Below are 27,388 nucleotides of genomic sequence, written 5' to 3' on the forward strand. Positions count from 1 at the left end.
TCAGAATTGTTAAATTTTCGTCTGCCAGATTTTGGTTTTACATATTAGACTTAGATGGGAGGGTAAGAACTTTTGTGATAGTTTTTATCTAAGAAGTTTGGTAATTTGGTATAAAATTTAATATTCAGTATCGAAGATCCAATTAAAATAAAATTTTATGTCGGCCATAAAGCAGAACGTTAATTTAAAATTCAAATTATTGACATAAGAAGATCAATTATAGAGTGGTGCTGGAGGAAACCCATTATTTAATTGCGTTTTCCATTTGAATCAGCATTCATTCGCACAGAGCATCGTAAATATGAAATGTAATTCCTATGAAATAATAAAAACGCCTCGCCTCGAGCCAATTACGATAACCACACATCAGGTTGCACCACGAAACCAAAGTCCTGTTAAATTATTTTGAATAATAAATGAATGGCCGGCTGGCTTCCATCAGGAGAAAAAAAAAAACAATTCAAAGAGCAAAATGCAGCAGCCAGATTTGTTGGGATGAGAGAGAGAGAAAAGAAAAAAAAACACTCGTCCTAGAATATTGCTATTGCTGTGTGCAAATAAACATGATTCATTTAATGAAACACCATTCGCACTCACACCCGCATAAAATGGGAAGATTGGTCCTGGCGTGGCATGCATATTTAAACGGTGTGAGCAATTTGATTAAAAACGATTTCGCAACGCCCCCGCCGCAGGTGTGTGCGATAGGCCATCGGGAAAATGTGAACACTTTTTTTTGGGTTGGACATTGAACTGAATTTTATTGCACGTGCACAGATGACCAGATTGGGATGATTTTTTTTTTGGTGAAAATGTGTCGGTATTTTGCTCTGTTACGAACATAATCAATCAATTGATTTAGCAAGTAAATTGATTAAAGATCCATATTTTTTGAACTTCCTGATAAGTCAGTGCGTGAATTGCGTCGGCCAATACCCTCCAGCAGATATCCTTCCCTAGGGTGCAATATTTCACCATCCCCCATTATCGGATCCGAAATTAACTAATTGAATTATTAATCAATATATCCGCCTTCCAATTGCGACGAGCAGGACCAATTGTTTTCGCATCAACGAGCAATGGACCCTGCGTCTCCACACCGCCCAACCCTTGACTACAGGCAATTCCAATCTTCACAGCACCCACCTTCTGATCTAAATTGTATGCTGATCTGCCTGCTAATCTCCAGTGCCTGATCGCACACAAAATATGCATCTAAAGCTGTCTGGCCGAGCACGCATTAATCATACAACTCTCATCTCCGTTGAAAAAGGGCTTAAAAACTTTCGTCCCTTTTTTTGTGCGAGTCAATTTTCCGAACTTTTCCGAGAGAATCACTCGTCCTTACTCTCCTTCTGTTTTTGCTCTCTCGAACACAGCCACAAAACGATGATGCGTCCATTCAGGATAAGCTTCCAAAGTTGCCTGCTGCAGTCAGCGGCAGCATCCGTAAGTGGAAATCCGGCCAATATAGACTTTTTTTTTTCACGGTGGCGTTTCTGTCGGTTCACGATTTGTAGTTTGCTTTTCCGTGGTCTGGGTTTTCTTTTATTTCCGGTTATCATCTGCTGTTAAAGATTGCTGATTCTCTATTGTGGCCAATTTAATCCTCTAAAATCCGACCCCGTCTCATAGACGGGTTTTGATTTGAAAAAATATTTTTCAACCAATTTCTGATCTTCAAAAAGCTTTGGCAAAAATAACTCCTAAATTTCAGTGCTTTAATTTTTTTTTTTTTTAGTTTTTTTGGAGGCCGAGACAAGAAAAAAATTTGGAAAATGTGACAATACTTTTTTCCGAATCCATGCCAAATCGAAAAATCTTTGTCTAATATGAGCCAAATTGGTTAAGGTTTAGATACCGCTGCTCATCGTTGAATTTAAATAAATTGACCATTGTGGCCTCCCCTAAAGCGTGGTACAGACCCGTTATGCTATGCTATGCTATGCTATGCTAATCGATTTTATTTGTTTTTCATTGTAATTTAAAAATTTGGACATATCGGTCATATTGATCTTCAAAAAGTAAGATGACTCAGGCACCATAACCCAGCTACATGTTTACATTGCACATTTTATATTAAGTTTTTGTTCCTCGGCTCTGGAGATTTTTTTTAAAGGTTCTATAACAAAATTTAGATTTTAAGATTTTTGACCTGAAAAACTCTAGATATAACTTAAGTTGAATTATGCATGGTTTGCCTTTTTTGGAGAATAATCAAAAGGACAACATTATTTCAAGTTGTCTTTTTAAATTCCGCTTTTTGTACCTTGAAAAAACTAAAAGTACCTAAGTAGTGCGTCCATCCCGGGATTTTTCCAAACCCGGGAATTCCCGAACCCCCGGATTTTTTTTATATTTTGTCCTGGGATTTTCCGAAGTTGAAAACAAATCAAATTTTGGTCTAGTCCAATTAACCAAATTGAGTGCATAATTGACAAAGGGAGCGCGTGGTCGTAAAAAATCATCGGAGTGAAAAGTGATTTTTTTGTGTTTGCCTTTTGTTTCGCATTTTTGTCGTGTATTGTGAAAAATTATTTTGATTCATCAAGAACGTCGTGTGGTGCGCGAGTCTTTTTTGTGTTGAAAAGACCTTCCCATAGCTCCGTAGCTCGGAGGGCTCAACGTCGGTTGTTTGTGTGTTAAGCCTTCTCCATAGCATCGTTGCTCGAGAGGCAACGAAAATCAATACCTTATCTAGCTAACAGAAAGAAGATCGGAAGGCACTTGATGATTGAGTTCGTCGCGTCTATTCCGTAACAAATTCATAAACTAAATGATTTTATAATTAAAATCAGACTACGCTATCATTGCAGCATTGCGTTAAACATTTCATTTTATAAATAAATATTATTTGGTTTTATCTTTCCACAGACGGCTGTCTAAGATTAAACCATCTCATTAAAAATTTAACAACAGTTAAACGGGAAATGTCTCATCCGCAGCAACCGATTGTTTGCCTTGAGAATAAAATATAATACCTTTCAACAAACACTATGATTTTGGGTCGCATCATCATCTTCTATGATGAATCCTGACCAAACACCCTATCCTAATAACAAGTTTTCAGGTTCCTGGCGCTCGTGGGGTGTAAGCACAGAGTAAATCAGCTGCCCTAGTAGCAACCTGCGCTAACTAACATTCCCGTCCCTTAAAATCGAGATCTACAAACTGACATGGCGGGCGCCGTTGGTGGCCAATGACTGTTACCTATTCGCAACTGATCTAGTTTTAGCAATCATGATGTTTTATCTTTTCGGCGCATTCATACATGCTGTTGATAAGGGAAATACCACTTGATAGTCGAAGCCTATGATCAGTAGTGCTGAAAGGATATTTCGGTTCTGTTCAGCAACGGAGAATGACAACCATGGGTGGTCTCTCATGCTCATGCTCAAAAAGTCCAATAAACCAAATTTTCAGTTTTTGCTTTTTGGGTGTTTTTTAAAAACCCCTGACTCAAGGCGGTTTCAAAAACTGGAAATTTTTTTTTCATTAAAAAAAAATCTAGAAATACATTTGGCTTATTAGGGAAATTAAAAAAAAAATAGTTTAGGGATCCGTAAAATGCTTTGTGCCTGAAATACTTTCCATTATCTAAAATTTATTTATAAAAAAATACTTGGTATAACATCCACGTATATTTATGACATTAGACTTTAAAAAAGATGATATATTTAAAAAAAAAATTAATTTTTCATCAAAACCGGCATCTGGAGGAAATCAGGACAAAAGTAACGAATCAAGACAGCTGTTTAAGCTAATGTTTTTTGCAGAATGTTCTTATTGTTTTAATTAATTTCGTTTACAACAGGAACATAACAAAACAATTAGTACACCAATTTCCAAATTTATTCCTCTAAAACCTCCTGTACCTATTCAGACTGTTGAAGGTAGTGACTCAAGGATAATTTTTAAAGTGTTACATTGTCTGGTATAAATTATGTTGCTTTCGTTTCTTGTTTTTTGAACAGTTTCAAAGAAATAGTTAAAGCATTTGTAGTCATGTTATATAAATAAATAAAAGAAATATATTAAAAAATTTTGGTTCATTTAGCACATCAAAGAATATGTTTTTTTATGTATTATAAACTATCTAAAGACTGCTGTCCATGTTCAGATTGACGTGTAGCTTATCACCAATTAACGGTATTGAGCAAATTGTATGATTTAAGCTTGAAAAACATAGCAAATATAATGAAAACATAGATTTAATGATTACTTCAAAAATTTCCCGGGATCTCAAAAACATATTTCGAGCCAAACATTTCATTAGGGCACAAAACCAAAACGTTAACATTCGGGATTGTTTCACTATTCCATTCATTAGTACACTCTCTACATGCCCTCCAAGATTCAGATTGATAGCAAACAATTTCCTATTGAAAAAATCACAAACACAAAAGGGCACATAACAATGTTCACTCCAAACTAGACAAAAAGTTCAATTGTGCCCTTTTCGTTTTCGTTAGTTTTTCGTAGTTGAGAAACTGTCTATGTCATAAAGTGAACTTTTCATACATTCTTAACACTAATTCACTTCAAAACAAAGTTTGATTTACGTTTCACCAAGGATTTCTACATAAAAAAACTTCGTCGGAATACAATATTTGTTACGGTCCCGCGGCTGCTGTTCACTACACTTTTGAAGATTTTTTTATGTTTCACATACCTTATCTACACCATTCGATCACAAAACTTCACCAATTATCAATATTTCCGCTGGATTCCTCATTATTTCTAACTAAAGGCTAGTATGTAGATCGGAAGGAAAGGGGTCAAGAAACAGCTTTACGAACAGCAGAACAAAGGAGAGGGAGCGATTTCTTGGGGCTTTTCTTCACCCTCTCTGACTTACTTGCGCTGCCGCTGCTACCCATTGATTTTTTTCTTGACCGATTCCTTCCGAAGTGCGTATACCGCTTAAACAAAAGGGCCCATAAACATCATTCAAAACAACAATCGGGTGACAGCGCTTTAGTGCCTTTTTAGAAAGGGCCCAACAGTTGGAAAGCTAAAAGGGCCAATAACGAGATTATTTTAAATTATGAGTTTTATTGCGAAAATCAACATAAATTAGGAAGCATTCAAGCAAAGTTGAGGATAATGATGTGTTTAATCGTATCATTTGTAAAAATACCATCAGTCAAGCTTCTTTTTTTAAAAAGGGATTGAAACAAGTTGTCCACTTTTTGCAAGCGATTTTCTCGAATCGTGGATTTTGGTTTTGTGCCCTAATGAAATGTTTGGCTCGATTTTTCCCGTTTCCCGGGGAATACAAAACCCGGGGAAATTTGACTCCCTACTCGCTACCTAAGAGTGACTTTACTGAGTCAGTCTAAATTTCAATTATTTTTCTCATTATTTTGCCCAAATAAAACTCACACATTAAATATTATTCCGTAATTGTATTTCGGCCTCAAAAGTCTATTTACATCGCCAGTTCAGTTGTTGATATTCCAAATTTATTCAAACGATAGCCACTTGTACTGTACGAGTGCGCTTGTTATGTGTATCAGTAAGGATAATCTAATGCTTTAATAAAACGAAAGAAAAAAAAAACTTCCTTACAAAACTAAAACTCGATCCGCTCGAAAATGTCGGGTCCTCCCTCCCGCCCTCAGTCCGAAATCCACATCCGCAGCTCGCGACCACCTATCCGCATCTGCTGGTGCGTCTCGAGCGCCCGGTGGGCATCCTGTGGCGACTGGAACCGCACCATGGCGTCCCCGGTGGAGCGCCCATCCGGCAGGTAACGCCGCTTAACGTCATCCAATGTGATGTTATACTGTTTGAAAAAGTCCACGATTTCCTCGTTGCGGGCGCGGAACGGCAGGTTGCCCATCGAGAGGATACTGCCGGGAACGGGATGGTCGTTGAGGCGCATTTCTCCAGGCCCTCCACCCAGCGATTGTTGCGATGAGTTGCTGGGGGCACCATTTTGCGTACGCAACGATTCGGCCGAATTGACCTGCTCGGGTGGATCCGCGTGGTCGTCCGGATCATCGTGGATCACAACGGCAACGTCGTCGTCGTCATCGTTTTCTCCTTGGCCACCGTTGTTCGCGTTTGGCGCATTTTCATTCGCTACTATCTGCACGTCAGACTGATCGTCAAAGTTCTGCTGATTGTCGTCATCGTGCCGCCGTTCGTGTGGCTCGTCGTCGGCAAACTGCGAATTGTTGACTTGGCTTGCATAGCTGTTGCCTCCACCGTTGTTGTTGTTGTTGAAACGGTCGTTACCTCCCCGGAAGTTGTTGTTGCCAAAGTTGCCGTTTCCACCGAAATTCCCGTTTCCACCAAAGTTACCGTTTCCTCCGTACCTGCCGTTACCGCCGTAGCCGCCCTGAGGGGGTCCACGCTGGTTTCCACTGTTGATTCGCATCATCATCTCAGGCAACTGACCCCGGACGAGATGCTTGAAGAATGCCTTCCGATTGCCGATCACGGCCGCATTCTTTATCAGCGAATCTCCCGCCTCCTGCACCGACTCGAACTCCACCAAGCACTCGCCGCTGGAACGTCCGTTGAACGCGTTGCGGATTATCTGCAACTTCTTGGGCGTAAACCCTTCCCGATCGAGGAAAGTCTGCACCGTTTCTTCCCGCATCGAAAACTCCAAGTTGGAAATCAACACGAACGCCGTCCGCTCGTTACCGTCCGGCATCTGCTGATCGTAGCGATTCTGCTGGTGCATTGGGGACCCTGCTGTGGGGGCGGTCCCTGCGAGTTGAAGCGTGGTCCATTGTTGAAGCTGTGCCGACTGTCGAAGCTTTCTCGACTGTTTTCGCTCTGCTGGAAACCTCCGCCGCCTTCGTTTCTTTGGTTGATCTCTTGGCGTCGGCGCGGATCGCGGCTAAAGTCACCCCCAAAGTTGTTGTTGTTGTTGCTGCTGTTGCTGTTGAAGTTAGGGGGTGGGCCGGCAAACTGTGGTGACTGTTGGGGCGGCGGCTGTTGCGGTTGAAGTTGTTGCTGCTGGAAGGAAGGTGGTGATTGGTACAGATTAGTGCTGAACGCATTTCTCGGGTCGCGGTTGACGAAATTCACCGGCGGTGGCTGCTGTGCCTGCTGTTGCGGTTGCGCTTGTTGCTTTGGAGATTGTGACTGATCGTCAACCTCCCAGCACTGGTCTTCGTCTTCAGTTTTGCCAGTCTGCACCGGTTTGAGATCATCCAATGGTGGGTCGTCGTCAGCGTCTTGCGGACGCACCTCCTCGTCCAATGGAATCTTGTTCTGAACGACCTCCTCTTGACCTTCTTCCTCTTCGTCATCATCCTCGGCCAGATCCATTCGGTCGTCTTCGTCCTTTTTCGAATCTATCGAATCTTCGACGACCTGCACGGAATCGTCCAAAGGATCCTCCTTCACTGGTTCCGACTCTAGCTTAGGTTCTTCGATCGTCTCGGGTGCATCGTACTCATTCTTGGCCGCGTCGTACTCAATATCGCTGCAGGGTTTCACAAATACGCGTTTGCTCCGAATGAAGTGCTGATGAGTGCTCTCGCAAGCCCGCCGGGCGTCCTGCAGTCGACAGAACTTGACGTAGCCATCCTGCTGCTTTGGGTTCTTGTAGTTTTTAATGATCAAAACCTCCACAATGGTGAAATCTGAGAAAATCCGCATCAAATCCAGCTCGGTCGTCCCGGTCGGCAAATTCCAAACCATCAAATGGCCACACTTTCCATTGTCGCGATCGTTCAACGACTCATCCCCAATTTCAATCACCCCAGCATCGTCCCCACGTTCGTTCTTTTTCTCATTCCTTCCACCGTACGACTCCACCCAGTACGGCTTACGCTCGTCAAAGCCCGGCTGATACGAGTCGATAGCGTCGTCAAACTCCCGGTCCGAGATCGATTCAACTTTGACCGCCGATCGACGCATGTTCTGTCCGTTACGCGACATTGCGTACCGTTTGGCGTCCTTGCGCAGGAACCGCACGTACGCGACTCCCGTGCGCTTGCCGTTCGGGTCGTTGATCATCTTGATGCCGTTGCTTGAAATCGCCTGCCCGCTGAAGAACCGTCGAATCTCGCCGTAGCCCGTGGCCGTCTCCAGGTTCGAGATCTTGATCGACTGCCCGTCCATCTCGTCATCGTAAATCGACGACTGCTGCCGGTAGTGCTGCTGGTTTGGCGGTCCACCAACATCCCCGCCCGAGTTGTAGTTGTTGGGCTTGTTCGGCAACAGTCGGGAAGCAATATTGTTTGCAATGTTATCGTTCCCATAGTTGCCATATCCAGGCGGATCTTGCTTCCCGTAACCTCCGTTACTATTGGACTGATGCTGTTGCGGCGGGTTCTGGAACATGCGCGGATCTCGTCGAGAGTGCAGCTCCTGCAGTTTACTCAAGTGCTCGTTGCTGATGGGCTTGGATGCTTCAAACGATCCGTAATTCACTTGTTGTACAACCGGTTTCCCTTGATATCCCGGCTGAGAAAATTCTCCTGGTCCAGGATTGAATCCACCTGCGATGGGCGACCGGATGGAAGGCGGCACGGATGTCGATTTGGCTACCGAACTACTCGCCAGCTTCAACAGGTTCTGCTGTATTGGCGTATCCCACGGGTTGACCTTACCCGACCTTGCATCTACAGCCGGGGGAGAACCCATAGGATTCCCCTCGCCCCGATCACTGAAACGTGAAACACGTGGCTTCGGTTTATCCTTCGAGTCTCTGTCCCGACTACGATCCTTATCCCGACTGTCTCGACGATCTCTCGAACGAGACCTTCTCGACCTCCGCCGGTCCCGACTCCGGCTTCTACTACGCCTGTCCCGGCTTCTGCTCCGACTACGATCTCTTCCACTGCGACGTCTACCCCGGTCTCTGCTCCGCGACCTCGATCGCTCTCTGGACGAACGACGTCGATCCCTTTCGCGCGACGATGATCTGCTATACCGGGACGTAGAACGTCCATCCCCACCATCCTTCTTCCCCATCGTACCCGCAGACGACTGAACAACGGCAGCGGCACTTTTCGCCGCGGCTGCCTTCTCCGCTTCGGCGGCCTTCTTCAGCTGTTCCGATAGCTGAGTGAACGCCGAATTGGCACCGGCTCCAGCTGCCGCGCCACCGTAGGGTTGCGAGCTCAGCGCCGAAAACAAACCGGCCGCCGGAGCGTTCGGTTGAAACATTCCCCCACCGGCGGCCAGAAAGCCCAACCCCGGAATCTCCGAGTACAGCGACGCAGTCCCGGCCGCTACCTTCTGTTGGTTTAAATTTTGCGCCAAAAACCCAGACAAGCTAATAACCGGCGGTTGTGGCTGTTGAGTCGCCACCGTCGTCGGAACAACGGTCGCCACCTTGGGCAATACGGGGGCCACGGCCGGCGGAGACGGCGCTGCCGCAACGCTCTGGGCGGACAACTGCATAAAGGACATCGTCGTTCGACGTGCCTCTTCGATGACCTTTTGCATTTCGGCACGGGACGACAGCAGAAGCGAAACCTGAACTTCCTTGATCTTACCTCCGCTCATCATCATTGCCTGGCGGGCATCTTCATCGGTGCTGTAGGGTTGGAAATAGGGAAAGCAAACACATTACGATGATGAACACCTGCAAAATCAGCATAAAAAAACCATTGAACAGCAGCTCATTTTTACATCTCTTGGGCACTATATAATATTAGCGTGTCCCAAAAAAAACACGAAGTCGAGGAATTCAATGTGCTCAGTTCTCAAATGATAGAAAATCATGTTAGAAACAACTCTCTCATACATGAAAACTTTCGGAAAAATCGTTTACCACGTTCCCTGGGCATTTTTTTTGAAAAAGTCAGTTTTTTCGACAATTTCACAAAATCTGCTCAGAAAAATGGAAAATTTTAAAATTTCAAATAGCCTATACCATTAAATGATGGTCTGTGGTCCAATGAACAAGTTAATGTATCGATTTGGCCTTTTAAAACCTTGTTTTTACTTTCCCGGTAGCTTTTATGTCGAAAAATACGAGTTTTGCTTTACTTTTTTCAATCTTTTCCTCGGTATTGAACACAAAAATTTCCTCATATGTGAGAATACATGCATCTTGTAGGAAATTTTCCGCCAAAGATTTTCGTCTAAGCAACTTTGAAGTTTCATCAACTCTGAGCTGAGATATTCCAGTTTTTGTGAAGAAAGAATATTGATATTTGAAAATGTTGATATTAATCATCATTGGCATACAATATTAAGAATAATTTAAGCCTAATTTGAAGTGCGGCTGTATCGCATCTGTTTTTAAACATGATTGGTTAATCCTTCAATACTAAGGGCCACCTGGTGTTGTTTTCTCATGGCACACTACGTGCTAAATCAATGAATTACTTTTAGCAAATAACTCATATTTAGAGCATTTTGCATTTAAACCAATCGATGCACGTTTGCTGTGTTTCCATGGATACAAATAAACAAATAACAAATCGATGCATCTGTGCTCTCTTATGCTATCTAGATAGGAAAACCAGTAAGCTTAGTACAAGAGCACAGAGGCATCGAAATATATGGTTCGATTGTACGGGGTTGGCAATTGTCCACGCTCCATCCAAAAAAGTTTTTTTTATGGACAATTGACCATGAGAAGGGGAGGGAGCTGAGATTTAAAAAAAATGTCTACGTGATTAATGGATGGATCCCTATAGAATAAATTCCAAATATTAGTGATATTTTTAATTGACCTGAACATCGGATTTATCGACAGGAGTTATAAGAAGGGAGTGTAAACGTTACGTTGTGGTTCAGATCACGGAAATGCGTACAATTGAACCTTATATTTAAAAAACGAAACGAAACTATTGGCACTACGCCCCCCGGGGCATGGCCTTCCTCTAACGTGGGATTTCTGCTCCAGCGCCTCTGACGAGACAGGAGAAACCGGGACCGACGTTTTACTTCACCATCCGATAGAAGCTCAGTGGATAAGGCGGGAATCGAACCCACGTCTCATAGCATCATCGGGATCGGCAGCCGAAGCCGCTACCCCTGCGCCACGAGACCCACGAACCTTATATTTGTTATTTGTTTATTTGTATCCATGGAAACACAGCAAACGTGCATCGATTGGTTTAAATGCAAAATGCTCTAAATATGAGTTATTTGCTAAAAGTAATTCATTGATTTAGCACGTAGTGTGCCATGAGAAAACAACACCAGGTGGCCCTTAGTATTGAAGGATTAACCAATCATGTTTAAAAACAGATGCGATACAGCCGCACTTCAAATTAGGCTTAAATTATTCTTAATATTGTATGCCAATGATGATTAATATCAACATTTTCAAATATTCAATATTCTTTCTTCACAAAAACTGGAATATCTCAGCTCAGAGTTGATGAAACTTCAAAGTTGCTTAGACGAAAATCTTTGGCGGAAAATTTCCTACAAGATGCATGTATTCTCACATATGAGGAAATTTTTGTGTTCAATACCGAGGGAAAAGATTGAAAAAAAGTAAAGCAAAAACTCGTATTTTTCGACATAAAAGCTACTGAAAGTGAAAACAAGGTTTTAAAAGGCCAAATCGATACATTAACTTGTTTATTGGACCACAGACCATCATTTAATGGCATAGGCTATTTGAAATTTTAAAATTTTCCATTTTTCTAAGCAGATTTTGTGAAATTGTCGAAAAACTGACTTTTTCAAAAAATGCCCAGGGAACGTGGTAAACAATTTTTCCGAAAGTTTTTATGTATGAGAGAGTTGTTTCTAACATGATTTTCTATCATTTGAGAACTGAGCACATTGAATTCCTCGACTTCGTGTTTTTTTGGGACACGCTAATATAATATACAGTATGTAAAAAAAGTATTTACACCCCTTGGGCACTATGCACATATTGTGATGAAACATCTAAACAATTTAATGTTGACAGAAACCTAGTACTACGTTTTGTTCAGAAACTCATGCCAGACATTTTGCTACAAAAAGCTCATGAAAAGATGATTTCTATAAAAGTTATATAACAAATACTATTACGAAACTAAAAAGGTGCAAAAAGGTTTGTACACCTTTCGAAAAATTAACATAAATAATGTTATTTGTTGACAAATCACCATAAATCTAGTCTCCCAACTTCAAATAGGCATCCTTGACTGATTTATAAAATAATTTGGATTGAATATAAAGTTTACTAACAACTTAGTATAAAAGTTTATATAACTCTGGAAATTCTATATAAAACTTATCTAAACTTAATTTTGCAAACTTTTGATACAATTAAATGTCAATATATTACCATATAATTGCTAAATAAACATTTTGGAGTGGGTATAACACCGTTTTGGGGGTATTTGTATCGATAGAATAGATTTTTCATTGGAATTTCGTACCAACCCGGAATTACGTCGTCGGAAAATCCGCCGGCATCCGAACCGGTCCACGATTCACAAGTCAACCTATGTGGAATCGGAAAGGGCATAAAATTTCCGATCTTTTGATACCCATAAATCTAGGTTTTCTATAAAACCTACGTTTATAAATACCTAAGCAAAACGTTGTTATGGTTTCGTTTGAGCAACCTGCCAAAAATGTATGGAATTTCGTAATTTTTGTTCTCGTGGATCAAACTTACTTTTTGCCCAGGTATTTAAAAACGTGGGTTTTATAGAAAACCTAGATGTATGGGTATCAAAGATCGGAAATTTTATGCCCTTTCGATGCCACATAGGTTGACTTAAGAATTATGGACCGGTTCGAATGCCGGCGGATTTTCCGACGACGTAATTCCGGGTTGGTACGAAATTCCAACGAAAAATCTATTCTATCGATACAAATACCCCCAAAACGGTGTTATACCCACTCCAAAATGTTTATTTAGCAATTCTATGGTAATATATTGACATTTAGATGAATTAAAAGTTTGCAAAATTAAGTTTAGATAAGTTTTATATAGAATTTCCAGAGTTATATAAACTTTTATACTAAGTAGTTAGTAAACTTTATATTCAATCCAAATCATTTTTTTAATCAGTCAAGGATGCCTATTTGGAGTTGGGAGACTGGATTTATGGTGATTTGTCAACAAATAACATTATTTATGTTAATTTTTCGAAAGGTGTACACACTTTTGCACCTTTTTATTTTCGTAATAGTATTTGTTATATAACTTTTATAGAAATCATCTTTTCATGAGCTGTTTGTAGCAAAATGTTTGGCATGAGTTTCTGAACAAAACGTAGTACTAGGTTCCTGTCAAACTTTAAATTCTTTACATGTTTCATCACAAAATGTGCATAGTGCTCAAGGGGTGTAAATACTTTTTTTACATACTGTAATTCAACAACAACAATTTCAAGTTGAAAACTTTTAAAATGCCAAATCGTGCAAAACAAAGTTTGTACACCCTGTTGAGAAAAACGTTATAAACACCACCGGTGATTTTTAGGCCTGAATGATAATCCGATATTTTGAAAATATTCTAACGGTGGAGGTTTTCTGGAAATACAGAAATAGAGACACATAACAAGAAAAAAAAGAGGCGCATAACATAAAAAATATGACCAACGATTCTTTACACGAAAACTAACATTTTAATTGTGTGTTCAATTAGTTTTGTTAGTAATCGGCTCTATGAGCACGAAAAAAAAAACTTTTTTCTGAAAACCTCAATTTTCACCAAAAGAATGTTTTCAAAAAATCGGATTATCATTCTGGCCAGCGAAGCAAAACTTTGTACGTAAAAATCTCCAATGGGGTCTATAAAAGTCTGTATAAAAAAAAAAATTAAATTACTTAGGACCGATTTTCAATGTAAAAAAATGAAACAAAAAAAAGTTGAACTTTTCAGCACTTGTTTCGAAAAGTAACACTTTTCAACATTTTTTTGATTTAAACGATTTATTGACAAAATACATGAAAATTCGACTTAAAATTTCACTCAATGGGTGTTTTTTGAAATTGCAAAAAATGTTGTATGGAGCTCGTTGCAAAACTTGATTTTTTCAGCACTCGTCGTATGTATCCAACTCGGTGAACCTCGTTGGATAAATGTACGACTCGTGCTGAAAAAATCCTCTTTTTGCAACTTGTTGCATAAACTACTATAATATTTCTTTTTCTTTTATCCGCTTTATCTCAGCAACCAGTGCACAGTGGTCCAGATCGCAAAATTAAGTGGAAAATGGATTTTCCGAAAAATGGTTAAGTTTTGGAGCTTTGGTGTCTTCAGAAGAGTTGTTGCATATGGAAAGGGGCAACTTTTGGTTTGGTTGAAAATTAGGGTGGTTCACGATTAGGGTGATTTTGGAAATCTAACTTTACAGGAATATTTTTGGGAATTTTTCGTCTTCTAGAAAGTTGACGGGCTTGCCAATCCAAGCAACTGTCGAAGACACCAAAATTTTATCTCGTAATCTACGCCTTCTACGACCAAATTTATAAAAGCATCTGAGCAAACCTTCAAAAATCAGTTTTTAACGTGGCAATTCAGGTTAAGTTTTAGTGAAAAGTGGTATTTGGGGCACTTTTAGAGCTCTAAAAACAAACATTTTATTATCTGACAAGTCAATTTGGACTTAAGGGTCAAAAGTTACAGCGCTTTTAAGGTAAAAAAGATGCAAATTTAAAACTTAAATATCTCAAAAAGGCGCAAGCCAAATTTTAAGCACTAGGTTGCATTTGAAAGGGGAGATCCAGCACTACAAACGCTGAAAAAATCTCAGGGGTGTTTTTCTTTAAACTCGAGATATCTTCATTTGAAAAAGTCTAATTTTCAAGGGAAAACCTTATGGGACCACCCTAACGAATTTCGAAAATTGTCCAAATATATGTTTTTCCATGTAATTTTGCCCGCTGAATCTGAATCTGTCCTCAGAATTGACCCAAAGTGTCGAAAAATCGATTTTTGGTCATATTTTGGATTTCCATGTAAAATTATCATTTAAACCCAAAATATGACCAAAATCGATTTTCGACACTTTGGGTCAATTCTGAGGACAGATTCAGATTCAGCGGGCAAATACATGGAAAAACATATATTTGGACAATTTTCGAAATTCGTTAGGTGGTCCTTTTCCTTGAAAATTAGACTTTCAAATGAAGATATCTCGAGTTTAAAAAACACCCTGAGATTTTCAGCGTTTGTAGTGCTGGATCTCCTTTCAAATGCAACCTAGTGCTTAAAATTTGGCTTGCGCGAGATATTTAAGTTTTAAATTTGCATCTTTACCTTAAAACTTTTGTTACCCTTAAGTCCAAATTGACTTGTCATAAAAATGTTTGTTTTTAGAGCTCAAAGTGCCCCAAATACCAAAAACAACCTTGCCACGTTAAAAACTGATTTTGAAGGTTTGCTCAGATGCTTTAAATTTGGTCGTAGAATACGGATAAAATTTTGTGTCTTCAACAAAGTTGCTTGGATTGGCAAGCCTCAACAGAAGACGAAAAATTCCCAAAAATATTCCTGTAAGTTAGATTTCCAAAATCACCCTAATTGAACTTTTTCAACAAACCAAAAGTTGCCCCTTTCCATATGCAACAACTCTTCTGAAGACACCAAAGCTCCAAAACTTAACCATTTTTCGGAAAATCCATTTTCCACTTAATTTTGCGATCTGGACCACTGTGCAGTGGTCCAATCTTCAATGTTTCTTTTCTGACACTATTTGAAAAAATCTGAAATTTTACGAACAAAATTTAATTTTGAATTGCTATATTTTGGAAACGGTGCACTTAAGGGGTTACATACATGTAAATTGACTAAAATGTCAGAGGTTGATATGAGCAGACATTTCAACTTTTTTTAAAATCTCAGGGTATTAAAATATACATTTTCATCTTTTATTTAAATATATATGAAGACATCTGGATGTACCAGTGCCGAGATATAGCTATTTTAAGTTAGCAGTTTCAAAAAACGGGTGCCATGATAACTCAACACTGCGTTGACCAAATCGGCTCAACATTTTGGTGATGACTCACTAAACGGGTCCCGTATGCATGACGAAGGCCGATTCTCAAAAAGTTTATTTAAAAAAAAGTTAAAAATATTTTTCTGTTTTTCAAAAAAAAATCAACAGTTTTTGATTTTTGTAATTTTTTAAAAACCTAAATTTCAAAATCGGGTTTCGTCATGCACACGGGATATGTCTTGAGAGTCCTTACTCCAAATTTCAGCCAATTTGGTCCATCCCATCTCGAGATATCGTGACATCCGCAAATCAACTCGGTGTTTTGAGAAAAACGCTCACAAAGTTTGACGGTTCGCTTTGCGCATGGCAAAACTTTAAACTTAAATCGTCTTCGACTCACTTAAATCATGAAATATCTTTATGAAACTTTTAGGAGTGATTGGAAATCATCCTTTGAAAGGATTTAATAAATAATCGGGAATATGAATTTTGAGATTTTTCACATGTATGTAACCCCTTAATCAAAAAAATTACTTTTCGATTGGAAATTCGATCATACATCAGGTCAAAAAAAATTATAGCACGAGAATAGAATATTTTACAAAAAATCATTATTTTACAAAAATCATATCTCGTCGGCAAAATTTTGGTCCATACTTCCAAATGGCTTACAAGATGCGGGGTTTTGTCCCCCTAAAACATATAAAATAATTCAAAAATTTTAAAATACGGATTTTGGGAAATAGATTTTTGTGAAAAACCTTAGTTAGAAAATCATCAATTTGTTTTCCTTGTACTTATTTTTTTCTGAGAGGACATCAATACCTACACAAAATTCCTTCAAACGACGATATTTGAAAGAAAAACGACTGCTGTTATCAAAATGATCAACGAAGCGAAAAAAAAACACCGGACTCTGGATTTTGAGTCCGAAACTTCCTCGTTGGTACTGAGCTCCTTGAAATTCTATTGTGGAAGAATCGGAAGCTATAGCGGTGCCGATAAACAATAGCCCAACATTTGAAAATACCAAATTTAAGTGTTTTTAGCCCTTTCAAAATGTTATCCTTGATTATAACATTTTTAAATGATTTTTATTGAAAAGAGTAGAAACTTCTACTTATTTATCATTTTCAGCATTGTTTCCGAAATTTCGGTGATCAAAAAATGAGGGCTAATCGGGCCACAAAGTTACCTAAAATTGCTAGGTACAGTATGTAAAAAAAGTATTTACACCCCTTGGGCACAATGCACATTTTGTGATGAAACATGTAAACAATTTAAAGTTTGACAGAAACCTGGTAATACGTTTTGTTCAGAAACTCATGCCAAACATTTTGCCAAAAAAAAGCTCAAGTAAAGATGATTTCCCTAAAAAGTTATATAACAAATACTATTACAAAAATCAAAAACAGTGCAAAAAAAGTTTGTACACCTTTCGAAAAATTAACATAAATAATGTTATTTGTTGACAAATCACCATAAATCCAGTCTCCCAACTCCAAATAGGCATCCTTGACTGATTAAAAAATTAATTTGGACTGAATATAAAGTTTACTAACTACATAGTATAAAAGTTTATATGACTCTGGAAATTTTATATAAAGCTTATCTTAACTTAATTTTGCAAGCTTTCAATTTAACTAAATGTCAATATATTACCAAAGAACTGTTAAATACACATTATGGTGTGGGTATAACACCGTTTTGGGGGTCTTTGTAACGCTAGAATAGATTTTTCGTTGGAATTTCGTACCAACCCGGAATTACGTCGTCGGAAAATCCGCCGGCATCCGAACCGGTCCACAATTCACAAATCAACCTATGTGGCATCGGTAATTGTAATAGTATTTGTTATAAAACTTTTTAGGGAAATCATCTTTTCATAAGCTTTTTATAGCAAAATATTCAGCATGAGTTTCTGAACAAAACGTAGTACCAGGTTTCTGTCAAACTTTAAATTGTTTACATGTTTCATCACAAAATGTGCATAGTGCCCAAGGGGTGTAAATACTTTTTTTACATACTGTGTATCTTAAAAACGGTGCACTTTATCAGAATTTCCCTAAAATACTTTTTGATTGTAAATTTGATAAAACATAAAACAAATTTCAGAAAATAAATAAGAGTTTTCGAAAGCCTTCAAAAATTACTATAATCGAATTTTTTTAAATCAATTTGAAATCGTATGAATCTTGGACAAGAGTTTTCCAACCTTCTTCATTGCCGAGCTCCCGTGGTGTAGTGGTACGGGTTTCGCTTTGTAAGCGGAAGGTCGATGGCTTGAAACCCATCTGGCGAGGAAAAATTTAGAATGTACCCAGAATCCAGGGCTGTCTCATTGTTCCCCACTCATTTTAGCCCATGGGTAACAATAAGACATGATTTTTTCTTCATTAAACATTTCAAAATCCATGTAAATCTATCAAAACATGAATTGAATGTGATTTTTGGCATATTTATAGAGTTTTAACTTCATTTAACCAAACATACAAAGTTATTTGGTACACATATATGGATTTTACAAAATTTAAATACTTTTTAGTATAACTTTTGTTAATTAAAGTTTCATGTTGGCAAAATTGCTCTAAAATGTTCAAGGCAAGTCACCTGTAATGGAACAATACAAAAACATGATGTTTTACTAGAAAAGTATTGATTTTCGTAGAGTGTCTCATTGTTCCCCAGCTGTCTCATTGTTCCTGCCAAGTGCGTCTACAATGAGACAGTTGAATAACTCTGGCTGTAGATGTCGGATCGATCTCATATTTTGGTCAATGTTAGAACACACTAAAAGAAAGAAAATGCAACAAACAGCACATTAAAACATAAAAAAAAATTAGAAAAATCGCTGAAAGTTGAAAACCAAAAGTGTCTCATTGATTACTACCCTACCCTACTATTTTTACCCTAAGCAAACAGCTCTGAGCTTTAAAAGGTTAAAAAGAAGGCCACAATTGAACATCTTTTTTTCTATTGACTATTTCCATTGCTGTTTATAGTAGAATGTAATTTCAAAATATATGAGAGGCTTGTGATATTATTCAATTGAAGCAGTTTCCAGAATGACCGATCATGAAACCGAATTTTCATTTAGACTCACAATAAAAAAATAAAAAATGGAGTGAAATGGTCAATCAAGAAATTTGTATAGAAGAAATCAACTAAAAACTCAGACAACTTTAGACAGACTTTAGAAAAATCAAAATGACAAAATTTATTTAAGCACTTGATTCGAAATTTGATTGGCGTTCTTTTCTTTAAACTTGCAATAGTGGTACTTTAGCAAAACTATTTAACAATACTATGTTTTAAAATATTTTCAAAGCGAAAAAAATAAAGCAAAATATGTAGATCCCTGTCACCGACGTGAAGTTATAGTACCTAGAATGTATAAACTTCCCACTGGGACGTGGACGTGAACTTCAAGTGCCGTAAAACGGGGTTACATTGAAAGGATTTTTTCAAAAGCGCTATAAAATTGTTTCGTTGAAATTTTCATTTTAAAATCCGGAGTGACGTTGATTGTATCTGTGTATTTTAACATTGGTAGGATTTTTAATCTATTTTTGGAAGATTTTCAAATTGGTAAGGTTTCTCAAAATTATTATTTTTAAAACATGTACTGGGGTAGGCCACACAAAATCCATGCACTATTTATTGAAAAAAGATTTTTCAATAATGTTTGAAAAAAAAAAAATAGTTCCCATGAAAACTCTTATTTTCAATTCTGGGATGACTTTGATAGTCATAGTTTTTCTAGTTAAAAACTGAGTAAACTTCAAATTAAAAAAAAATGAAACTGCCTAATAAGTTTATAAGTTATTTAGCAAAATACATATACATTTTAGGAAAAAATGTTAAAAAGTCAAAGTTTTGCCTGAAATTTGTTAAAACTGGATTTGTTTGAAAAATTATCGATTCATATTTCATTTTAAACTGAATACGAAGCACGAATCAATTTTTTTCACATTTTAAATGAAATTTGTTCTACTGAAAATGCCGTAATATTTGAAGATTTTTTAAATTATGTTTCAAAAACATATGATATATATTATTTAGTTTGTAAATTATTTTAGCTTCCACTAGCGGAAAATTGTCCAGAGAATCTGAAAATCTGGAGTTTTTTTAAGGTCCAATAAACCAAATTTCCAGTTTTTGATTTTTGGGTGTTTTTGAAACCGCCTTGAGTCAGAGGTATTAAAAACACCCAAAAAGCAAAAACTGAAAATTTGATTATTTGGACCTTTCAAAAAAAAATTCCAGGAATGCATTTCGTAGCGGAAAAATCTCAAACCTATCATAGTCATTCCTTTTTACAGTACCTAAACATCATAAAATCATGGCGCAAAACTGGTGTTTCCCAAACACAACATTTGAGCTAACATGAAAACTAATGGTTACCTGTCCTGTAATAATTAATTGGATTGGGTACCAAAGTTGGGATATTGGAAAAATACCTACATTATGTAGTTATTCGTCATTTCGGTTATGTGTATGACATAACTAATTTGACTTTTTCGATCAATCTACGAACACTCAATTTCGAAGCTGCAATAGATTGTATATCTTTACGATGATTTGTGTAAGAGATCGTACAATTCAATATTGGTAGTGGACACGAAAAAAAGCAAAAAAAAAACAAAGCATTTTGCTTGTTTGATTTTTGCTGATTTCGGCAATTTTTATAGAGAAACAAGGGCAGAAAATTGCGATTACGGATACTTCTTAACCTATTGAGAATGCAGACATGAATCGATGTACATGCTAACGCTAACAGCAGATATACAAGCTTCCATTTAATGTCGAAGGTATAATATTAAGATTCGCAACCTGTGGGAAACGCAACCCTTCCATTATAATGCATGTCAAAAATCTAAATAACACGCTGTCTCTTTTTTCCTTGCAAATAGTTTACTCAACAGTTAATTTAACTTTTCGGATGATTTGTTTGAAGGAAGTTCGTTTGTACGATTCTTGCCACATACCGGATTGCATTGATAACATTAAGATTGGTTTGCAAATACAACAGAACTTTATAGAGAAGTGTACGTTGATTCTAACAGATTTAAAATGTAGACTACAGTCATCCCTTATATTCGGAACAGTTTACAGATCGGCCAATTTTCAACAAATCATGGAAAATCGATAATTGAACATAATGATTTGCTTTTACCTTCATGTGAAAGCTTTTCTTGCGATGTATAGACCGGCTGTATATTTTTTTCTTTTTATATCAAGTTTTTAAAGAAAAACATTGACCCTTGAAATCCACAAATCCGGAACACTTTTTTCTTACGATGTAAACAAACTTTTTTTTTCTCTCCAGGAGTACTTATTTTTTACAAAATAATGACTTCACACTCTGAAACCAATAAAACACATGCTTAGTAAGGTCTGAGGAGGGCCTCGTAGCGCGGTGGTTAGCGGCTTCGGCTGCCGATCCCTAAGTTGCTATGGGGTGCGGGTTCGATTCCCGCCTTATCCTCCTGACCTTCTATCGGATGAGGAAGTAAAACGTCGGTCCATTTGCGTAAAAGTGGTTTTGGGTGACTCACCACACATAACCTTCGGACGCCTAGAAATGAGCAGAAACTTGCAACAGAGCCCACAAAAGACCCGGGGGTCGTTAAAGTGGATTGCTTTGCATTTCGTGAATGGTCTGAAAACTTTTTTTTGTGAAAATATCAGTTATATTCAGGTGCTCCGCAATTGTGGGTGGTGGTGGTGGTAGTTAATTTATTTCAGGCAGCTGTAACATTTACGTCATTCGCTGCCTCGCAATTGTGGGAGGCACAATAATATCCCACAATCATGGAACAGGCAATTAGGAGGCAGTGTTTTGTTGCTCTGGATAAAATAGTCTTGAAATGCAGGTTTTTGTTTTAAAAGTACTACTTTTACTAGTGAAATAGCAAGAGAATGTACAAGTAAAGGTCCTAAAAATAGTAGGGTCGACAGAAAAGTTGCATTTTGCATCCTATTGACAAATTACCACAAAAGTGTACTTTAATATTACCGCAAAAATGCTATTATGTGATTTTAAAGTTTTAATTCCAAGATTGAGACCAAAATTGTTAATGGTATTCAAAACATAAGAAAAAGACGATCCATAAACCACGTGGACACTTTAGGGGGCGGGGGTCTGAGATTTCCAGAAATTGTCAAAGCTCTATACAAAAAAGATATATACGTTCCGAAAAAAATGCATTTCTGGAGTTTTTTTTTTTTTTTTTTGAAAAGGTCCAATAAACCAAATTTCTAGTTTTTGCTTATTGGGTGTTTTTGAAACCGCCTTGAGTCAGTGGTATTAAAAACACCCAAAAAGCAAAAACTTAAAATTTGGTTTATTGGACCTTATAAAAAAAAAACTCCAGATTTTAGTGTTTGACCTTGAGCATGCATTATAAACAATAACACACACGTTCTGAATGAAATCCTTTTGGCCAGTTGTCGCACTCGCAGCAAATTTAAGGATGTGTCAATGCAGCACAATTCAATCGCAACTACTTTCATCCTCCCGAAATGCAAAGTGGTTCGCACAAGTGCCCAAATATCATAGTAATAATAATTTTTTATATAATGCTGAAGGGTTCATAAAAAAATTGTGTGAGACCAGATTCCGCCCGGGAAATCGTCTGCCGAGGATGACCAGTGCGGACTGACATCCGATCTGGCCGAGCGTCGCTCGAGGAAAGAGGACGAGAGCTGGACCTGCTTTGCCAGCTGTCACCGAACCGTTCGCGTGGCTGCGTCCATGCGCTGTCAGCGCTTGGCTGCGTCGAGCCCAGCGTACGAGGGGCTTATTCGACTACATCCAATGGAGTGCGTTCGCATTCACCGCAACAGGGTGTATCACGCCACACATCTCTCCTCTTCTCCATAAAAAAAAACAAAATCTTACATGAGCCACATACTACTTTTGGTCCACAATCGGCTCGCTCTTTAGCTGCTAGTCCATGACTCGGTCAACTGTTTTCCCATCTCGGCATTAAAGCTTTCGGGCAATTTTAGAGCAAGCCCAATAATGTAGTGGTAGTTCATGAAATATGCCGCGATATTCAAACCTATCCAATATTTCTCTCAAACTCTCAGTTATACAAGATTAAATAATAAGCATCAGATAAACATCATCAATCTCTTAAAAGATCAAAAAAAAAATTACTACTGCGGGAATGTAAACATACATAATCGGACACCCAAATATTGCTGCCAATCTACATTTCTCTCTCTCTCTCTCGTTCTCTCTCTATCTACAATTCTCTCTCTCTCTCTCTCTCTCTCTCGTTCTCTCTCTATCTAAATTTCTCTATCTAGCTTTTCTCTCTCTCTTTCTACCTTTCTCTCTCTCTCTCTATCTACCTTTCTCTCTCTCTTCCTTTCTCTCTCTCTTCCTTTCTCTCTCTCTACCTTTCTCTATCTCTCTCTCTATCTTCCATTCTCTCTCTCTACCTTTGTCTATCTCTCTCTCTCTACCTTTGTCTATCTCTCTACCTTTGTCTATCGCTATTTCTACATTTCACTCTCCCTACATTTCTCTCTATCTTCCTCTCTATTTCCCTCTCACTGTTTTTGGTTCCTTCTTTATATGCTATGCTTGTTCTCATAATTCTAACACATTTCCTCGAAACGCAATTCTTCGCTACCTTCTAGCCCAAGTTTACGCTTAAAAGTTCACTGCTAAGCGTATCAATAACATCCTATCACAGCTTTATAGTTTATAGCTAAAATAGTAACAACAATAGCGGCATTTCAGATTACCACGTCAAACCGGCTTACCGTGCCAACGCAACTCAATCTTATCTTATAACAATCGCGGCCTTTCAGGCTATTTACCACGATGGGCTCATCTGACCCACCGTGCCCAACGCGATAAAATATTCCACTAATCGCGGCCTTCCAGGCTACTTACCACGGCAGGCCCATCTGACCTCCGTACCCAACGCGATTCTTTTTCTTGGAACAATCGCGGCCTTCCAGGCTATTTACCACGGCAGGTCAATCAGACCTCCGTGCCCAACGCGATTCTTTTTTTCTTGGAACAATCGCGGCCTTCCAGGCTATTTACCACGGCGGGTCAATCAGACCCACCGTGCCCAACGCGATAACGTGTTCCACCCATCGCGGCCTTCCAGGCTATTTACCACGGCGGGTCAATCAGACCCACCGTGCCCAACGCGATAACGTGTTCCACCAATCGCGGCCTTCCAGGCTACTTACCACGGTAGGCCCATCTGACCTCCGTGCCCAACGCGATTCTTTTTATTTCTTGGAACAATCGCGGCCTTTCAGGCTATTTACCACGGCGGGTCAATCAGACCCACCGTGCCCAACGCGATAACGTGTTCCACCAATCGCGGCCTTCCAGGCTACTTACCACGGCAGGCCCATCTGACCTCCGTGCCCAACGCGATTCTTTTTTTCTTGGAACAATCGCGGCCTTCCAGGCTATTTACCACGGCGGGTCAATCTGACCCACCGTGCCCAACGCGACAAGATGTTCCTCCAATCGCGGCCTTCCAGGCTATTTACCACGGCAGGCCCATCGGCCCACCGAGCCCAACGCGATTTTCGAAAATGATTTGACTTTCTGTCAAATTCAATTCCACCAAAAAACTTGCTCTAACCATTGAGCAAACTTCCGCACACAACCACAAATCTTTATTTCACCGATTCTTGTCCACTTGCCACACTCTACTTACGATGAAAACAAAATTGCCAAAACCTTCTTCCGACAACTTTCCTCACACACTTCCCTACTTTTCCACTTTCCTTGGCAGACGATTTCCCGCAGATTCTTTTAAATTGCAAATAAAAATGCAACTCCGTCACGGTCGCCAATGTGTGAGACCAGATTCCGCCCGGGAAATCGTCTGCCGAGGATGACCAGTGCGGACTGACATCCGATCTGGCCGAGCGTCGCTCGAGGAAAGAGGACGAGAGCTGGACCCAGTGTTGCCACATGCTCGTCTGTATCAGAGGGTCCAAAAATCTGTCTTATCTGCACCAAGCATGGCGAATATCTGTACCATTATCTGTACGGTATATTTTTTGTAAAAAACTTTTTTTTAACATGCATTTTGAACAATCTTATGACAACACTAAATGCTGATATGCAGCTCTGAAGGAACGCAAAACTCCATACAAAAAAACGCCCAAGAAACGTTCATGGAAAGGGTCACGAAAGGATTTTTCTTAAGTGGTACGCTGCTGAAAAGTAACAGAAACGGAAAGTGGTTTATGACGTTTCTTCGCGCGATGTTTGTTTGCAAAATGTTCTGGTGATTTTTTTTAAATATTCAGGAATTGTTTGTTTTATTGAAACTGAAATTTATAAATGTATCAATAATTTTGTAATCGATATTATAATATTGAAAATTCCGAATTGCCTTATGATGCCGAATCTCAAAAAGCAGAATCTTGAAATTAAAAGGAACGATTTTGTATTTTGCTTGAAAGGAAGTAAATCAAAGAGAAAATGCATAAACACACAGATTCAAAAATACAATTATTAAAAACAACATTTCAAAATTGAGAAATAAAAAAATCTTAGATTAAAATAATAAAAAGAAATATGTATACAAAACAAAATTTAAAAATAACAAATTCAAAGCTTTAACATTCTAATAATTAAAAATTAATAGAATTGAAAAAATATAATTTAATAATTCAAAAATTCAAAATCCTTCAAATTCAAAATTATAAACCAAAAAATTTAAAATTCTAAATAAAAATCTAAAATTTAAAACCTTACCCAGAATAAAAATTGAAAAAATATCAAAGAATTTAAGAATTTAAGAATTTAAGAATTTAAGAATTTAAGAATTTAAGAATTTAAGAATTTAAGAATTTAAGAATTTAAGAATTTAAGAATTTAAGAATTTAAGAGGCAGTATTTGTAAATTCTGTTCGGTTTGTTCTAGAGGTCGTATCGAGGTTCTCCGATTTGGATGAAACTTTCAGCGTTTGTTTGTCTATACATGAGATGAACTCATGCCAAATATGAGCCCTCTACGACTAAGGAAAGTGGGGTAAAACGGGCATTGAAGTTTGAGGTCCAAAATACATGAAAAATCTTAAAATTGCTCGCATTTCCGTAAAACTTCATCAATTCCAATTTTCGTAGATGCATTTGAAAGGTCTTTTGAAGCACTTCAAAATGGGCCATAGACATCCAGGATCGGTTTGAATTTTTCTCATAGCTCTTGCAAATTACTGTTAAAAAATGATTTTTTTAAAACCTTAATATCTTTTTCCAACAGCCTCCAACACCCATACTCCTATAGGTCAAAAGATAGGTAATTATATGGACTATAAGCTTACGGTATTAACTTTTTGGCCAATCGCAGTTTTGCTCATAGTTTTTCGATTTTTCTACAACAAACATTTTACAACGTTGGTTTTTGCCCTGTAGGTCTCCATAGCGGCACTTTTTGGTCTCAATTTTGTCATATTTGGAATCCTCGGAAAATTTCACGTTAGTTAGAAGTATTGGAGTGGTAAATTTGATTTAAAAAATAATTAAATAAAACGTTTTTGAAAAAAGGAAATTGATTTTATTTACCCTACGATCAATGCGTCAAATGCTGTATCAAGTAGGCGAAAATCTGTTTTACCCCTAATCCAACGAATTGTTAAAAAATATTTTAATTCATTCATTATTCATTCAGTTTTGAAAAACGAGGATTACATTTTTTTTTAAATGCAGGCAACTATAAGGCGGTTGTAAATATTTTTCAAATTTAGTGCATGTAAAGTTTGGAATGCAATAAGCAAGATTATGGATATAAAAAACCTGTTTTTTATCATATGATTTAAAAATATATTCCAATTCATAAAAAATAATACAATAAACATTACTGCCCATAATTGAAAATTCGGCTAGGGTAGAGGACCCAGTTTTCGCCCTGCTCCAGTTTTCGCCCACCTACTGGATTTAATCAGTATTTAGCAAACTTATATCATTTTTTGGGTGAATTACTTATGCAGGTTTCAATATTCATTCATTTCTAGCACTAATTGAAACTTTTCTAATAAATTGCTATTGTTTATCACGTTTTTATAAGCACGTCAAAAAAAGCCTTCTTACAGCCGCCATATTTTTGTCAATTTCGACTACAGCGGGTAATAATGTTAATGAGGGAAAACAACTCATTTTGTTCGAAAATAATGTAAATGAGTAATTCACTGCTTCACTGTATGTCTGAACTTCATGAAAGTCTATCGATTAACCTGTTTTAACCGTTTACCAAAGGTTATTTTAATAAAATAAAGTGGGCGATTTCTGGGGTCATGAAAAAACATGCGATCCAATTTTCGCCCAGGGCGAAATCTAGTACTGTGTTTTCAGATTTTATCTAGAACCAGTTTTCGTTTACCATAAAAACTAATCTAATCACCGCGAAATGTGCTTGAGAATATATTTGGAACATTCTAGATTATTTTTAAAATTTAATGTATCAATTTATTTTATTTCTTTCATTAGGGACCATCCATAAACCACGTGGACACTTTAGGAAGGGGGGGGATGTATGGCGATTGTCCACAATCGATACAAA

The 27,388-nt window shown here is 38.1% G+C and overlaps 2 protein-coding genes across 2 annotated transcripts in view; both read right to left on the reverse strand.

Annotated features, from left to right (window-relative positions):
• The window catches only part of LOC6047379 (peroxidasin), a 199,350-nt gene extending 198,187 nt beyond the window's left edge, over positions 1-1,163 (reverse strand). The window contains exon 1 of the mRNA XM_038259687.1: positions 1,147-1,163. The gene's annotated coding sequence lies outside the window, so the exon portion shown is untranslated. The remainder of the gene's footprint in view (positions 1-1,146) is intronic.
• Positions 1,164-5,388: 4,225 nt separating this feature from the next.
• The window catches only part of LOC6047381, a 45,280-nt gene continuing 23,280 nt past the window's right edge, over positions 5,389-27,388 (reverse strand). Inside the window, 2 exon segments of the mRNA XM_038259719.1 lie at positions 5,389-6,636; positions 6,639-9,511. Coding sequence (XP_038115647.1) covers positions 5,621-6,636; positions 6,639-9,511 — 3,889 coding nt within the window. The 3' untranslated portion in view covers positions 5,389-5,620.

Source organism: Culex quinquefasciatus, chromosome 3 (assembly GCF_015732765.1).
Source record: "Culex quinquefasciatus strain JHB chromosome 3, VPISU_Cqui_1.0_pri_paternal, whole genome shotgun sequence".
Taxonomy (NCBI): Eukaryota; Metazoa; Arthropoda; class Insecta; order Diptera; family Culicidae; genus Culex; species Culex quinquefasciatus.